An 18186-nucleotide genomic window follows, 5' to 3' on the forward strand; every position below is an offset into this window, starting at 1 on the left:
TAAATCAGCCAGAAGAGCGTGAGGAATTCCCATGCTCTGTGTGTGGAGGATTCATGCTATCGAAGACATTGAGCCCATTCCAGAGTTAAAAACATTGTCAGGGGCCTCGTGAGAGAGGAACGACCTCGATCCGCCGCGGGGGGTTCTGGGTCTCTCTCTGCACAGCGCACCAGCAACTCGAGTGTGCTCAGAGGGGGCCACTTGAGCCGATAAGGGGCCGTCCATAATTAAATAGACATTTTAATCAATGTTTTCTCCTACAACATCTGATTGCAGCGCCACATTAAAAACGCACTACAATGACAATAGTTTAAAGCGATTTGAAGCATGTCATATGTTTTTTGGGGGGGGAGGGGGACAGAGCTTTGTGACGTCATATTTGATGGGGGGGGGTCTGACTTTTTTTGACGCCGTGTAACGAAGGGGTCTGGGGGGTAAAAAATCGTCCAAAATCGCGTGACGTCATTTATGGACGGCCCTAAGACATCGTCAGTGTGAGGACCGACACGCCATTTGAAACCATCGTGGGGTTTGACAGCAGCACCATGACGACGATGGTGATGATGATGGGGGGTGTTTTCACTTTTGTGTCTTGTCGGGAGCCGCACTAAAGGCCACCGCGGGACTTTCCCCGGGCAAAGAGAAGCCCCCAGGGGACGTGGCATCAGCCGGCCACGCCGCTGCAGGCAGCCCACTGAGTCACCCACCCATCATCACCGGCTCGCGTGCCTCTTGGCCAAGTCTCAGACGTTCACGCCCTCCTCCTCCTCCGCATTGTGGGGGAGGGGTGGCTGTTGTATTTAGCCAATTAACGAAAACTTTACTGGCGGCGTTAGAGGCGGCGAGTGTGGGTGTTGTGAAAGCAAACAAAGGCAATTGTGGGCATCTCGAGAGAGCGAGAGAGCGAGTAGCTGGTGTGCGTGCCCGCCCACGTGTTCCGCTTGCACTCACAGCGCCAGCCCGCCCGGGTGTATTTGCCTGCTGTGGCTGTGAAGAAAGATGTCGCTGCGTCGTCGTGTGTTCATGTTGGACCACGGCCTAGCAAGAGAAGCGAGTGAATGATGGGGGATCACGCACACACACAACGCGCTGAAGGATGTAGCGTGAGTGGAGCTATCGGCATCACCGCGCCGACAACGCCGAGCTGGTGAGTACTGATTACACCACCCAGACCGCTACGTTGCATTTGTAAGTGGGCAGTTGAAGTCGACGTTTCGGGCAATGGCCCTTCGCAGCACGTTTCGCGCAGTGGTCTTCTTGCGCCGTGCAGAGAAGGCCCCTTGCCCGAAACGTCTCCTTGTTTTCATTTTGAATCCGCTCTTGCTGTTGGCTGTGTTGAGTTGTCTCGTTGTCAATTGTGCCTGGTGCACCACTGCCAACATAATGTGTTACCAGTTAAAGCGATCGTCATTGTGTTTTATTACGGATACGTCTAACAATAAGGATGTATCTGTACGAGTGCTCGTCGCTTAGATGAATACAAATGCCGTAAACTCCGGATTGTAAAACGCAACACCCCCTCGTATTTTCAAGCAAGAGTTTTGTTTGCGTCTTATAATCCGGACAATATGATAGTCTAATGGTAGTTAAAACGTGCTGCGTTTCATTCAGCTGGGTGGCCATCATGGGCCAAGCAACAAATTGGTACCGATTGTATCGACCACGGAGAACTTTTTTACCGAAAGAGCCAAGAATATAGTAGAAATACTGTGACTTTTTAAAATTTTATGAAAATGTAAGATAATTATCTTGAGAATGAAACCGCTGGCGGTGAGTCCGTGGCGATGTTCCGGCTCTCGCCACGAGAGGGAGCCGCACGGAGCCCCTGCCAGCCTCTTCTCGGGGGGCTCCTGGCCGACTCTTGCACTCCCCACAGACGCGAGGCACACTCAGTGCGTACACACACATTAGGGGAATACCAGGGGCACGTGAGTGGTTTGACCTTTTAAAGCCTTGTTCTCTTAGAGGTGCAGTCCTGTAATGTTCTAGCAATACAGTACACTCACACGCACAAGAGCAATATTACTGCAACGTGTTGTTTTCAGTCTCTCCTTGCTGCGACCCAGTAGTGGAGGGCTCGTGGCTGGTGAGATGATAACATGTTTGTCGCAAATAGTTGTACGAATACAGGTTTGGGCATTCAGAAGCCCCTCGGGGTGGCGTTTGGGTGTGGATCATTATACTGTTTCACTGTCGGAAGACCAACCTTTGTGGGACATTTAGAAAATCATGTTTCTGTGAAATACTGAAATTCAATCCATGAGTCAAGGTACAGCTGTGGCTCTGATGGTGCTTGCTCTCAACACGGCTGCCAGTGGGACCTCCACAGGAGAGGGAGAGATGGCTCTTAGAGAACCCCATACGCTTCGGTTTTTTCGGTAAAGATTTGTCCATGAAGCCATCCAGATATACAAACATAGACACAACTTCAACCGAGAGGATGGTTTGTAAATTAAGCAATCATTGGACAGATATCATCAACCAAGTCAAACTTTAGCTGCCTTATAATTTTACAGCCATATCCATGTCTTCCAGTTTTTTTACTCCCAGCCTGATACACCACCATCACTCGTCGCGCAGATACTGCACCCGTGCACAAACTCCCCTCCCCTGACATCACAAAAGAATACAGATGGTTATCTAGATGGTTGTCTATCGGCTTAACTCATGCTAATCCCGTGCCCGGCCGTGCACACTGCCTGCCACATGCCCCCCCCCCACCCCTTGACTCCCCCCCCTAACACCCAATATAAACACGTTGTCTCTGAATAACTCTCTTCATACGCCTCAGTAATTTTGCTGGAGCAGTCAACACCTGGTGAAGGTTGCTTGTGTTGCTTCCGAAACGTCGTGATTTAATTTTTTTTATTTAATATTTTTCACCTGCGTGACTTTACCCAAAAAACCAAAGAGTATGGATCCTTGCAGTCACGAAAACTTTTAATCTTAGAGAACCCCTCTAATTGGCCTACTCTTCCACGCTATTATAATTACAGCCCGGTATATCTCGTATTTATTATGCATCATGTAAAGGTTATACCTGTACTTGAAATAGGTCTGCGGTGTTTATTTGTTTTACCATTTAATGGTGAGTGGTCCAGCTGATTGTCATGTGAGTTCAGTCCATTAAATTATCTTCATATTATTAGGGCGATGCGTTCATTGATACGCCGCTTAAATTTGAATGACCCTGTTACTTCTCAAGATGCGATTGAATGCAGTGCAGTACTCTTACCGAAAGAACGAAGAATAAGTGCAGTACTCTATTGTAAAGACTGTCCCAGTAATAATTACCATTTGCCAATGTGTTCGTCCAAATGTTGTGATCACGTGAATGCACAAAAGTGGTATGTTATTGTGAGACACGTGGAGTGGCAATGAATGTAAGTTTACATCATCGCCATTGTGATGATGATGGACGGGTCCCATCGGTGTGTACATTAGTAACATTTAAATGCCAGTACAGTGCAATGTATTTTTCTTGCATGTGTCATTTAGTGTGGGCGTATGGACAATGAGTAGGCAGCTAGTTCATAGCTGCTGCTGATTGAAAGAACGTTGACAACCCAGCCAGCCACCTGGAGGAAACGTCGCTCCAACGTGATAAGAGGAAGTGCATTTTACACACTACAGTTTCATTGGGCCCTTTTCAAACACAGACGATTACAGTACACGTCTTTAAACGCAAAGGTAGCTATCGTTTCTTTAAGGTTCACCTTCTGGTGGAACGGACCTTTTTTTTGTCCCACTGAACTCTGTATAATAATAACAAGGCTGGCTTGTGCAACCGCTAACCAGTAAAAGGCTGCCCTGTAAAACATTCAATTTGGTATTTGTGATTGAGTGGTCTTGGTTACGTTGCTTTCTTGTTGTGCTAAAGTCTCTGTTCCTCTTTGGCAGTGTTTTACTCGAGCATTTGTTCGAAGTATCCCTCGCATATAATTAAATGTGAACGAAACACATTGTTAGCCAAAACTAAATCTCTGGTGCAGGGATATGCCTGAAAAGGACAACACATTATGTACGCGCGCTGTACGTGGCAACTTCTGAGGTAGATAATAACCACAATTTCTCGTGCAACAAATTTAAACACAGAGTTTAACATCATTACGGAACGCACCGTAGCATGAAATGGTTCTATGCTGCTACAAATACGTGTCCAGAATAAAACCTCACCATCAATTAATATTACAACAATCAGTTTCTTATGTGTATGAAAAGGCTTCTATTTCAGTCGCGGCAATCACTTCCTTGCGCGCAGTGTAGTACCATTTGTTTTTGACACTTCAAGCTAAATGTAATATTGCTGGGGCTCTTAACTGGGGCTCTAATTACAGTAGCTAAATTACTGTTGAACTTGTCTTCAGTGACAAAATAAAGTGAAAAGCGGCACAACATTGCCGAATGCAAAATCTCAACTCTTACATTATAGTTCCGTTTGCTGCAGTATGACTTTGCTGTAAAGTACACGCATTTCCCAATCTCGTTGGGCTTTTTCTCTGCCAGCCGATGTATTTTTAAATTGTTGCACAAAAGCGCGTGCCATATCGGGAAATGCACGTTTAAATCATAAACCTCACCACACAATATCCGGCATTTGCTCATGTTACGGGAAAGGGTTTTCAACGTTTTCACTTAGTTCTCCCTTTTTAGTGAAAGCAGTCTTTTTATTTGTAGCAGAGAAAGTTTCACATTATAAAAAAAATTTTTATTTTGGGTTAGATCGTGTAGGGCACCACGGTGGCGAGATGTTAACTACCTCACCTGGTATCCAGGAGGTCGTGGGTTCGTTCCCGACCATGATGCCTGTATATTTGCAGTCTGCATGTTCTCCCCATGGTTGCGTGTATTTTTTCTCTAGGTTCTCTGGTGTTTCCCTCCACATTTAGAATCAACGTCACGCGTTTAAGGTATTGGCTGCTGCTATAAATGTCCACATGATAAGCCACTTCGTTGAGCTATCATTTGTAGCCAGGTCGCTTCTGAAAAGGAGCTGTTTATCTCCGTGGGCCTTACATGGTAAAATAATATAACAGAAATTACGTTTTTACCCATAGGCTTGCTACACAACCTGACAGCCAATCAAATAACCTTGTCACGTGGACAAATGTGCCAATTGATTCGGACGCTACCATTTTGTACAAGGTGAGGTCCTACAAAGTTGTCAAATGTTGTTTGCTTTTCAACATTCCCGAATCAGTTGGCATATTTCCCAATGTCACAACTTCATACGATTGGCTCTTGGGTGGTTGAGAGTTAGAGTTTAAAAAATATATATATATTTATACGATCTAATCCAAAATTAACTAATTATGAATCATATCAGTCATGAAATCCTACGTATAAAATAATCTTTCACATTTTAATTATAACGTGCAGCCCCTTTGTCAATCCACTGATGAATGGAGGCCTCCTCCCCACGCTGTGTGGGTCGGCCTTGGTGGTCGTTGAGCCTCGCGTCACGCTGGTCCGTGCAGGTTTGTCAAGGGAGGAGGGCTGCCACAACTACGGTAGTTCCGCTCGCCACTGCTGTGTTAGCCTTTGCGGAAATCGAGCTCCCGGTACCGCTGTGCCACTTGCACCCGTTTAATGCCCGTCTTAAAGCCAACTATAAATAAGTGCTGTTTTGCACGTGTTCACTTGTGCGGAGGCTTTTTGTTCTGCTTAACACCACGTAGGCTTTCGCGACCAGTGTTATTCATTGTTCTGTAATGGGACGTAATGACATTTTGAAGACTATAATGAAACTAAAGGTTATTTGTTGTGTAAGGTCACGGTGACACTGACCCGTGGCTGGAGTCCAATACCGTATCCAGCATATTCGAAGGTACCAGAAAGGCCGTGTCATCTGAATTCATGGTGCCCCAGGCGATATTTTCAGCGGATGGGCAGAACTTCACTTGGTTGTTTTCCACTGCACGAATTCTGATGTTTGTGGAAGTTCTTTTCAAGCCTGGCAGAGCTTATGGGAAGTAAAAAAACGGTTAGAATTCTCCACACGTACAATTGCCTCTGCCAGCATGGAATTCACTTCCCACCCTGCCATCCTTGGAAAATAATCTTGAGAGGCAACATCTGGTTTAATTGCTGCCACTGTTCAAGGTCGATAAAAAGAGGAAGGCCTTGAACTTCCCCCGACCCAATCCTCGTTTCCTCTACCAATGACTGTTTCGCTGTGTAAAATAAGATAAATAAGACTCCCTTTCCCCTGCTAGTCCAAGTTGCAACGTTTTTCTTCTACAGAGTATTGGGGTCCATTTGCACTTACTACACTATACTGTATTAATCCGGATTGCAATTGTGACATTTAATGGGAAAATACACCACTTTATGTGAGCCGCTACACATGTCTTCGTGTCTAATCAGACACAAGCATGTTGAGTATATAATGTACAATATCAATTCGGTTTTATTTAATTATATATTTTCAATCAAGCAAATTTACACGTACCTGTTTTGTAACTTACATATATATATAAATGAAAACTACTTAAAACGACCGATGCCATTGGTGAACGGGGAATAATAATAATATTAATAAATAATCAGAACCGGTTGGTTGAGTTGGGCTGCTGCCTCAATAAGAGGCATTGCGACGTTGCCTGGTGCTTTGTGTGTGTTTTTTATGCCATCTCATGCAGTCGGACTTCTCGGTTTGGTCGGTTGTTACTGCCTGCATTCATTCTGGGTGTCTGCCACATTGCTACGTGGTAAATGAATAGGACAAGACAATCGTGTGGTTTGTTCCACAAAGAACAGGGGGCCTATGGGCAATAAGGGGTCAAGGGAACTCCGGCCGCGGTCAGACTCGTCGTGGATTAAGTAAGTTTCCTATTTCTTAACTAAAATCTAATCAAATGCAGTACATTACACAATAACATAATCAAACATAAACATTAAGTGAACTTTACATTTTTATATTGAGGGCAGAAGTCCATGATTATGATGATGACAATGAGATAATGGGGGACGTGGGGAGGAAGGGCTCAGCCCCACCCTCTTCCTCCGGGCCATTAATGACAGGTGAGTGGGCAGGTGAGGAAGCAGGCACAGTGGTGATGTTGGCTGGATTGGTGGTGCTGTTTCGGTTCATTAATAAAAGTTAGGCTGGATGGATGCTGCATTATTTTGTCTTGTGTGTAAGTCCCGGTTCACCTCGCTGCGTGATTGCGGTGCGACGCGGTCAACAAGACAGACGGACGGCTCGCAAGCTGCGCAGCGCCACGGTGGCGCGGACGAGAACCGCGCGGCCCCCAAAACGTTGTGAATGCTTTTTTGGGGACCCGTGCTTAGCCGTGGACACTCAAAATGTCTCGGCCGCCTTTGGTAAAATTGGTATACAACTAATAAAGCGTGTGTACATGAATGCCGTGGTTGGCAAGTCCGTGTTTGGCGAGGGAGTATTACTGTCTATAGAATAGTGTGAAAGAGTAGGCCAAAATATAGAGGAGTTCTCTAGAGCTCGCTCTAGTGCTGACCCCTCTTCCAGTCGTGGCAAGAGCAAAACATTTCAGGGCTGCACCTTTACCTTGTTACCCCTATACCTTTTATAATGCGACTGAGGTGACCCATGATCTTGTATTTAACCTGTTCGTTTTTTTTTTATTTCTGTTACAGAACTGCATCTGGAGCAGCTTCAGCGCGTGAAAACCCCAGTAAATGGCAAATGTCAACCGGTTGAGGGAGAATCTTCCTGGCTTCGTGGAGGCCCTGAGGACGTGCATCGAGCCTGTCCTCGATGTCCTGCTGGCGAGGGGAGCGCTGGTGGAGGATGACGTCCATCGCGTACGCGCCGGGAAGGTTCCCGACGACAAGGCGCGAGAGCTCCTGGCGAGGCTACGTGGCAGGGGCGAGGAGAGCTGCGAAATATTCCTCCGAGTCATGGACGGTCAAGAGTACGCTTCGCAGACCGCGCGGAGCCCCCAACGGCAGAGGCATCGGGAGTGCCTGAAGAAAAGGCACAAGGCTGTGCATGAATACGGGGTGTCCGGGCAAAGCGGCAAGATGGTCTGCTCTCATTACGTGCCGACGACCATCGTCGCCAGCAGAAAAGTGACGGACAGGCCCAGCAACGAGGTGCTGGACAACATCGAGAGGTACCAGTCGCTCTCCAACGAGGACGGTTCCTTCACGCACGTGTTGGAGAACGAGCGGATATTCCTGGACGTGGCGGGTCAGGCGCCCCGGCTTGTGCTCGTGCTGGGCATCGCCGGGGTGGGGAAGTCCACGTTTCTCCAGAAGATCATATGCGACTGGGCAGACGAGGTGGCCTTCCTGCAGTTTCACACCATCTTGCATTTCACCTTCAAGCTGCTGAATCAGGAGGAGCTGGAACGAGAGATGAGCTTGCACGACCTGGTCGTCAAACACTACAGCCACCTGAAGGATGAGTTGGAGAAGATGCTTAAGGACGAGCAGGAAGGTCTGCTCGTCATCTTCGATGGTCTGGACGAAAGCAAGCTCGACCTGAATTTTGAGTCGACTCCGATATGCACCGATGTGCGTCGCCCCCAGAGTCTGCCCCACATGCTCGTGAATATCCTTCGGGGAAGCCTGCTCGAAAATGCGACGGTTATGGTGACCTCCAGGCCAGCTGCTTGTGGGACAATACCTGAGGACAAGGTGCAGCTTTTTGTTGAAATTTTGGGGTTTTCAAACGAGCAGAGGAAAGAGTACTTTTTGAAACACTGCGGAGAAGAGGAAAAAGCTAAGAATGTCCAACGATATATCAACATGAATAAACCCCTGTTATTGATGTGTCACATTCCAGCATTTTGCTGGATAGTCACACACTCTTTGAAGGATATGCTGCCACAGGGACAAAGCGATCCAAGCAATGGCCCGCAGACCATGACCGAGATATATTCCACCTTCCTAAAACTCATCATCTCCTATCACGGCACAGAGGACACACGGAGCGTTCGCGTCCTGTGCAGGGACCTGACGAAGTACCGTGAGTGGATTCTCAATCTGGGGAAGGTCAGCTTTCTTGGCATGCTCTCTCAAAGCTACGAGTTTACCGACGAGTTCCTGCGAGCCAACGGCGTGGTGCTGTCCAACGTGCCCAGCATGTTCCTGCGTGAATTCCTGAAGCAGGAGAACATGTCGTGCAGGCAGGTGTTCCACTTCACTCACCTCACGCTGCAGGAGTATTTGGCCGCGCTGTACTTCGTCGTCGCGGTACTCCCGTCCTGCCGGCTATATTTCGGCGAGGAGTACGGCCCGGCGGCTAGGATGGCAGCCCGGGGCAGGGCGTGGGTCGGCAGGCTCTTCAACCGGCAGAGGCACCTCCGGAGGCAGTTCTTGTGCGCCGTCAGGGCGTCGCAAGAACACTCGGGCAAAGGCCGCCTCGACATGTTCTGCCGCTTCGCAGCGGGACTCCTGTCGGAGCGAACGCAGCAGCTGCTGCCGGGGCTGTTGGGCGAGCGGAGCAGCCCCGACGCAGCTGCTGTGGCGGCCAAACTGGAGGTGATGGTGACCCACGGCGAGCTCCCGCCGGAGCAGTCGATCAACGTCCTGTACTGCCTGCAGGAACTGCGCATCACCAGCATTGTGGAGCCGGTGAGCATTTAACACGGCCCAGACATAGGCGCAAAAACTTTGCGACTGCACGTGATAATTGTAATAGGTATTTTGGTGGTTATTTGGCCTGTTCGCTTTGCAGAACGATGTTATAAAGCATTTTCCAAGATATCTGTTCAGGCGTGGAAGAGTAGGCCCAATACCTTTTGTCAGGAGCTTTCCAGGGCTCCCTCTGTTTGATTCGGCATGCTGTGGAGATTCCTGCCGTGGATTTCCTTCTGCCAGCAGTGGCTTGAGCAAGAAATAGCGTTTTATGATGTAAGAAAATATTTGTTTAAGCAAGCGGCTCTCTGAACCCAGAAGGTCGAAACCAGCATATTGATACAGAAAATATGCTGCAGAGGCACTTTGCAGTGATACTTTCATCATGTTTTTTCTGCCGCATCTTAAAAAAGTGTTTTCTCACATGCATACCTGTCAACCCCTTATCAGTGCCTACATTATTACAGACAAATTCAGACCTTATTGGTCACCCCGTGCCCCTATAACTCTCAACGGTCATCCCACAGAGTCCCATCACAAGGAAGAAACACAAACAAATAGAACAAAACAAAATTGCCCGTATTGAAACGGCTGTACGACGTATGGACCTGAACTCAATTTTCCTGTACAAGAATACGGGTAAACCGTATGCGTTGACAGGTATGCATATGTAGAGAATCGAACATGGCGACAACTATCGTGCCGCAGACTATAAAGTGAGGGTTGCTATGCATTCTTGTTACCAATCGCAGGACGCAAACCGCTGCGCCACCACTCCACCGCCGGCGGTGGAATGCGTTTGTGAATGTTCCCGTGGCTTTGCGCGCTGTAGGTGAAGTTGCTGCTGCACGGAAGGGGGAAGGTCGAAACGTTGCGCCCGTGTGACTACACGGCACTAGCCTTTCTGCTGCAGCTGGAGCTGACGACGTCCTCCCGGCAAGAACTGCCGCTCTGGCTCGAGGGTTGCGACCTGAACCACGAAGGCCTCCGACGCCTCCTCCCCATCCTTCCGCTCTACTCCAAGATGTGGTACGAGTGCACGTGTAGCGCGAGTTATTACTTCAAATTTGTACCGAATTGTTAATTGTTGGCGATTGCTCTCCAACACACCGAGTGTGCTGGAGCGGTGATACATTGGCATGGTTGTTTCAAGTGTCAACTTTGGTACAGCACGGTCAAATAATCCTCGCGACTCGCACACCATGGAGTTTCTCTCGCCCAGCAGTAGGTCGGTAAAAGGGCTCTACGTATGCAAGTAAAGTCACATTGTGTACTTTGTGGCTCATGCTGCTGAGCTGCGTGTCCGTGCCCTCATCGCTTCTTGACTTGGCCACCGTGACTCCCACCTCCTACGGCCTCCTTGATGTCCACCTTCACAAACTCCAGATGGCTCAAAATGGTGCTGCCCCGCATTCCCACCCGATCGCGTGAACTCCACCCTTCACTCGTTTTTTTCCCCTTTCGCTGGCTCCCTCATCCGTTGCCACATTTCCCATGACCTCGGGCTCAAAAATCCTCTGCAACTTTGTCCCCCCCTATATCTATCCTCCTTCATCGCTCCCTCTCTTCCGCCTCTCAAAATATCTGGTCTTTTTACATATCCCTACTCTCCAAATCGAAATTCAATCTGAAATCCCTTTGGGTGGGCACTCCGATTCCCATTTTACCACCTCGATGTGGCACTCCCTCTCGGTATCTTTCGGGTTGACGCCCTCCCACAATTAATATCTCATCATACTCTCTTTTTACTGGGGGTTGAAGGTCGTGGCACGGAGCGATCTGCACTCCTGACCCCCAGAAACTTACTACTCCCTACCCCCCCCCCACCCCAAATGTCTCCAACTTCCCTGCCTTTTCTCTGGAATCTACTTGCCCCTTGTCATAAGGGCACCACGGTGGCGAAATATTAACTACCTCGCCTGGTATACAGGAGGTCGTGGGTTCGATCCCGACCCTGACGCCTGCTGTAGATTTCTCCCCGTGGTCACGTCGATTTTTCCCACAGGTTTCTCCCTCCACACTTAGAAACAACGTGCGTTTAGAGTATTTGGCTGCTGTACCCCTGCTTCCTTGCCTCTCTAGCTCCCTCCAAGCTCCCTCTCCCTTTCTCCTCTTTCCGCTGCTGTTAATCTTTTTCTCCACGTTCCTTTTAAGTTATTTTAACCCTTTTTTTAAATACAGTTTTATCGAGGGTTATCCAAGTTAAGGAAGTATACACCAGGGATGTAGAGTTTATTGAAGCACATGGCATAGGCAGATTCAAAATATAATACGTTGGTAATAATCATTGTACTCCGCATTTTGTCTATGCTATTGTCAATTCCCATACAATGCCATCTGTGTGTACCTCCATCGTTTTTTCAATAAAATACTTTTGGAAGAAAAATGTTCAATGTTTATTAATTATTCATCACGTGGTTAAGCACTGAGACACTGTGGTTTAAAGGGCGCACTATTAAAAAAAGATGTATTCTTGTATCCTGTGAAAGCTTCAGCAACAACAAACTGGGGGAGAAGGGAGCAGAGGTGATTGCTGAAGCCCTGCGCAGCGAGGATTGTCGGATAAAGGCTCTCTAGTAAGTACTGAATGGCACCAAAACACATCGTTATTATTACAGTAAAACCTGCCGGGAAACTGGCAGTACAAGCATGTTACAAATGTCAGATTCCTTTTATTTTACGTCGGGTTGTTCGATTATTTTAAGAAACGTTAAGCTTTGGTTACATTTAACATTTCCACCTTAAAAGCTTTCCGCCGCTGTTCATAGGTTCACATTAGTGTGCGTGTGCACTCGTGTGTCGTACGCATGAATACGTCGTCTGAAAATATGTTTCGCTGCACATTCGCTTGCAGCATTACTCACAACAATGTCGGTGCCGAGGGAGCCAGACATGTGGCAGAGGCCCTGATGGTGAACACGAGCTTGGATGACCTCAGGTGAGGGTTTGCCACCTTGAGGTACTCGCGTTGCCACCTGTGCTAGCTTTTCCCCCGGATCTTCCTCTTTAACCCTTCCCCGTTCCGAGACGTTGCAGAGCTACCTCGGAGATCACTTCCAGTGGCACGCAGTAGGAGGCAGCACTTTTACTCTTTCCTTGCAACATGAGGCTGGAGCTCGTCGCGTGACACTCCAACCACGCTATATTTTTATTTATTCACAACCGCAGGAGAAATTATACGTGGTGATTTTGTTGAGGAGTTAATTTTGACCTGGTTGAGACCATTAACTAACCACACTTGACCACCCAGTTTAATCGCAGGTGTCTGAAACCCAGATTCAAACCCAGGATCACAGCGGTGCCTGATCAGTGCACTGGCCACGAGACCATTTCCGGGACGCTCGCTCTCAGGTTGTGCGTCTCATCATGGACGGTTTAGTCACATAATTAGGAATCGTTTCTTTCGGGTCGAAATGCGTCGCATTGGATTGCCTGACCCCCCTCCAACCCTTTGACGCCGTAGGTTCGCCTGCAACAAAATCGGTGCGGAGGGAGCGCGCTACATCGGAGAGATGCTGAAGGTCAACACAACTTTAACCAACTTGAGGTTAGTATTTACGCATATAAAGTTATAAAGTGGTGTTACCATTTTAGACATGTCCTTACAGATAAGTTGCCCAATTAATGAAAGGGTTGCCCAAGAGTTGGCGCTAAAAACCAGCGCCAAGTGGATAAGCTTCTTCAGGCCAAGGCAATGACGTCACACTCCACGTGCACGCACCTCGCTTCCTCGTGATGCCATTACGTGTGACGTCATCTCGCAACATCACGCGTTTACATCATAGCATCGTTTGTTGTCCTTCCCCCGCTGAGGACAAAAGTTTAATGGAAAGTGTTATAGAATCCGTACGTACGTACGATTTTTCTTCCTCGGTGTATAAGAAAATGTTTCTTATGTTGTAGGTTGAGAGACAATCATATGTGCGACGAGGGAGGAAGATATATCGTCGAAGGTCTTCGGCTCAACAGAGGAATGAAGGAGATCTGGTGCGTGGCATTCATATGGCACTGGCGCACAGCCTACTTTACCACCTCACAAGGCAAAAGCATACTGCATTACAGAAACGTGAAATACTGTTGCGGTCGTTACAATTGCGGTGGCGAAGAAGAGTGAAGGTAGCATCCCTACATTGAAAGCACAGCCCTGTAGTTTAATTAGATTTTCTAAAATATGCTGCGAAGGATAACCATTCCCTAAAATGATAATAGTTATTTTAACCAGGAATACTTCTTCTGATTTGCAAGACATGTTTGTTATTCCCCGGGCGTCTTTCTTTAAATGTTGGACCGATTAATTTTTTTGTAAAAAAAAAAAAGCTCTCCCTTCTCTGTCAGTGTTGTTGAAGGTTGTGCATTGGGTTTCGTTCCATTTTAAGCTTTTTTTTTGCATGACAGGAATCTATGGAGCCCAGTGGAAAGCCGTACACACAGAAATGCATTCGCTTAAACATCCACACCGGCAGGCCAGCAACCTTATTGCTGTAGCAACCTTGTTGGTGTACTGCCTCGCAGGCCATGACGCGGTCTGCAGGACGTTTCCCACGCGTGATGACGTTTGTGCGACCCTCCAACCCAGACCACGCAATCACAAAGCGTATCCAGAAGATAATGTGGTGTCAACGTCGCCTATTATATATTTTTTCCACAAATTGTTAAACTATTATTTATGGTTTCATTTCAGGCCAGTGTTATTGACGAATATGCTTTTGATAGCAGGTGTGTGCATCTACGCTCGGTATTAAATACTCATGTTGTGTTTTTCAGACTGTTTACGACAATGGTAAACCTGGATTCAGGAACATCCGCGTGCTTTCGGTGTTTGACGATTGTGTTTTATTGTCTGTTCATATGTAAAACTATACATTTTTGTAATACAAACACAGAAGCAGTTTTAAATCACAGAATCGGCACGCGTTGTCAAGAGGCAATGTCTTCATTGATTTGTATGACACCTGTTTAAAGTTTAACCTTTGTGGTTGTATTTCTTCCAGGCTGTATGATAACAACTTCACTAAAACAACCAAAGATATGCTGAAAGTCTTGAAGGAGGAGAAGGCCGACCTAGAGATCTACTTCGAAGGATCTTGAAAATCAGCGTTTTATCATCATCATCGGCCATTTCCGCTCCGTTGCTGCATAAAGAGAGGTGTGCAGTTCAGTTAACGTCGACGGAGGTGATTGATTTTATGAAGCTCAACATTGATCGTACCTACACAGATACGTCGGTGAGCAGCTTTGCGATGAGTGATTACACTGAAAACTCGAGAAGAGTACGTGTAGAATTAGTTGCACCCTCTGGGGTTTCTTCAATATGACTCTTGATCTACACCAGATGGTGCAGTGGCTGGAACGATGTGACCCACAACTCAAAGAACACTGGGTTTCAATCCAAGCCAAGGTGGTCGCTTATTTTCTCAGGTAATGAGTAAAGCACTGTCCTTTTGGAATGATCACGGTCAGCAGTACATCACTAAATGCTGGAAAAATGATGCTGGTAGATATTTGTCAAGGCATATCTACACCAGGTGGCATGCCTCGTGAAGTCTCTTCATCCAGTACTGCCGTTGTCCACCCAAAATGTAAAAGTATACACCGCAGTATATTGTCGACCACTCGTCGTGGTGGAGTACTGTGTGGGTACCTGACCTTTTAATACTTGTTTGGCCAGTATTCAAATGATAAAAAGTGGAATTTGGAGGCCATCCATCTGTTTGGGCACTTTCCAAGTGTCAAAGTTAATTTCGTGATGAGAACTCATTTGCAAGAGTGTTACAGTCGCCAAAATGACAAGCAAAACAAGAAATCCAAACCGAAAACAACCATCACATGAGAAATCGAACATATTGCACGAACATGACTCACTGTTAAATCAAAGTTAGATATAAAATTCCCGTTAGCGCAAATCGGCTCGGGCAAATCATTTTAGACTGATAGTAGAAACACAAAATGAAGTTACAGGTGACTGTGGCACTAATATGTGAATAGACAAGGATATGAAATGCCATTCCGAGTGAAGTTATCAACGTGTGTGGCATTGTGAGCGGGACAGACCTTTTACGGAACAATGCGGTCAAGAGGTCACCACAGGCGTTGAAGCCATCACCCCTCACCATTGCTGCCTTGTGCTAGATCGCACGACCGTTGCCTTGTGTGAAGCACTCCAGTGCCTTTTTGCTATGAAAGAAATCTCGTCTTAACGGCCATGGCTTTCTGTTACTACTGCGGGGTGACCCCAAGTGAATTGCGGTTTGACCTTTTTCAAGTCGGTGTTTAGTTTTCTTTCGTCTCGCGCAATAATTCCAAGTTCAGCATTGTAATTTGAAGGTCAAATCTGTACTATATATTTGGTGTGTACATGGTAGACTTTAAAACAAATTATGGAAACAAAAAAAATCTGTACAAATATAATCGCAGCTCCTCCTCGTGGGCAGCTGGCATGGCAAGTTGCAATCGGATCAGATGCAGAGGTCACGTGACGAGTCTGTCTCGCCCTCTTTAAAAAAGATGTGGTGGCTTTTAAGTCTGGATGCGAGGCAATAGTTTGGCTTGTTAATATTTTTTTACGTGTGCGATAGTATGGAGATGGTGGTGTGGTGACGTGGAGTGATGGTGTGGTGAGTTGGTCTGATGGGCCATGATGGGCCGCTTGAGTCATGTGAACTGCAGATGATCTCACTCTATAGACCAGTCATTGTTAAGCAAACACCACCAAGTTGCCATAGCTCATGGTTAATGCCGGAACACGATTGCCCTAAAATTGCACGAGTGGATCATGGCATTAAGCCACGAGCATGTGATGAATACGAATACGGCCTATAACAATTCGCTCAATGAAACGAAGACATTAACTTCATCCCGTTTATTTAAGACCTGTGGGTCGGTGCACGTTGCCTCGCTAACACCACGCACCATGCTTAGAGGAGATTTACAACTCTATGTAAATCCCAAAGGTTCCCCCAACAAAGCGGCTTGTTTCTAGGGGATCCTCGGAGTAATGGGAGAAACATGCCACGCCGTCGCCAGCGGCTTCCCCGTCTGCATACAAGGCCCAATTGAATCGTGTATCTACTTATATTTATTTCAGATACCTCAAAAGAATGTATCTGTTTTACTTGAAGAGCAATGAGCAATATATATATCCTTCAATGTTTTATTTTCTGAATAGATCTCGGTGGATAAGCAAGTTGCCTTGCCAGCAGGAAGTGTGAATTCAGTTCCTGTTTACTTGAACGCGTGTCAGAGGTGGCGCCACAACCTCAGTGCTGAACGCGGAAATATTTGTCTTGTGGTGATACTATTTTATTTACTCATTGGTCTGTGCACAATCTTTGTTTTAAAGCAGTATTAATGCATTCAGCTATTTGTATATTATTTCTTTGCACTATAATGTTCAGATTGTTGGGTTATTTTTGCAATTTTCTCTGGTTTTTATGATTGAATCTTGGAGCATTTGAGCCATCGTATTTGTTATATATCGTCGTCATCCTGTTAATTACATTATTTCTTAGTACTATAATTGTTCAGTTGTCTTGTTTTTAGGAAACACTTATTGGTTATACTACTGAACGTGGAGGAATTACAGCCATCTTATCACAGTTTGCTATATATTGTCAGCAAGACGGGTGGAAGTTAAACTTGCAATCTTAATTGTAAAGCATTAAATAAAGTTCTTGGATTGGTGGACTAACTCTTGATGTCATGAAAGAAGTAGGACCAGCTTTTGGATCAAAAGTGGAAACCTGCTTATACATGTTTACACAGAAACAAAGTGGCTTGGTGCTTGCAGAATCAGAATCTTTATTTATCCTGGAGAAATCTGATGACCTATGAAGCTCTTTTTCAGAGGCGTCCAGTGGGAGTGGGTCAGAAAGCTCCAACAACACACAATACAACACACAATACAACACACAATACAACACACAATACAACACACAATACAACACACAATACAACAAATGAAGTGCAAGGTAGAGGAAAGGTAAACAAATCGCTAAAATAAATAGGTAAAAAAGATTAAGTCTTGTAAGTACCAATTGCAAAAGTATATACATTTCCTTGCATTAGAAACAGTGCAATACAACTCCAAAGACATCCTTCATAATTGAACCATATGGCGGGACCCCGGGGTCCCGAACAAATAAAAGTAAAAATCGTAATTAATCTATTTATTTATTGTTGGCGACTCCGTCCCACCGCGCACACAAACGCCACGACCCACATGGCGCGGATCATTCTGTTGTCATCTAAGCGCAACAAGGACGAATGCGCAGAAGGAACAAAATTTTGAAACGTTTATTAGCGCATCGTGTAGAGCTCGTCGAGAGGAATTGATTGCCGTGTCGTTCGCCTTCAACAGACAATGACGTCGCAACGCAGTTTATGTGAGAGTCGGGGGCTTATGGGACCCCGGGGTCCCGCCATGAGCTTCAATTGGCTAATCCAAAAAGTGTTCCCCCATGGGTCGCGGAAACGAATTTTCCGTGGGGCGAGACCCCCAAAATCCATGAGGTTTGGCAAATTTAATTTTTGTAGAGTGGTTCGACAGGTGCCTCGCAACTCCAATAATTTTTTTGTGCATTGTGAGTCACGCGGCTAAAAACTATTTTATTTCATGTTATTTGA

General features: G+C 46.4%; 1 protein-coding gene across 5 annotated transcripts; it reads left to right on the forward strand.

Moving 5' to 3' along the window:
- The first annotated feature begins 707 nt into the window (after positions 1-707).
- LOC144730233 (protein NLRC3-like) lies at positions 708-17244 on the forward strand. Of its 5 annotated transcripts, XM_078610862.1 has the most exons (10): positions 719-1147; positions 3499-4910; positions 6642-6822; positions 7618-9561; positions 10397-10593; positions 12054-12140; positions 12419-12502; positions 13028-13111; positions 13468-13551; positions 14556-17244. In XM_078610862.1, the coding sequence occupies exons 4-10, from the start codon at positions 7660-7662 to the stop codon at positions 14650-14652; spliced, it is 2535 nt and encodes an 844-aa protein (XP_078466988.1). In that variant the 5' UTR covers positions 719-1147; positions 3499-4910; positions 6642-6822; positions 7618-7659; the 3' UTR covers positions 14653-17244. The 5 variants fall into 5 exon arrangements, with proteins under 5 accessions (XP_078466990.1, XP_078466989.1, XP_078466988.1 ...); XM_078610863.1 differs by lacking the exon at positions 6642-6822 and having other exon boundaries at positions 717-1147; positions 12060-12140; XM_078610860.1 differs by lacking the exon at positions 6642-6822 and having other exon boundaries at positions 720-1147.
- The last annotated feature ends 942 nt before the right edge of the window (positions 17245-18186 follow it).

Source organism: Lampetra planeri, chromosome 35 (assembly GCF_965212315.1).
Source record: "Lampetra planeri chromosome 35, kcLamPlan1.2.h2, whole genome shotgun sequence".
Taxonomy (NCBI): Eukaryota; Metazoa; Chordata; class Hyperoartia; order Petromyzontiformes; family Petromyzontidae; genus Lampetra; species Lampetra planeri.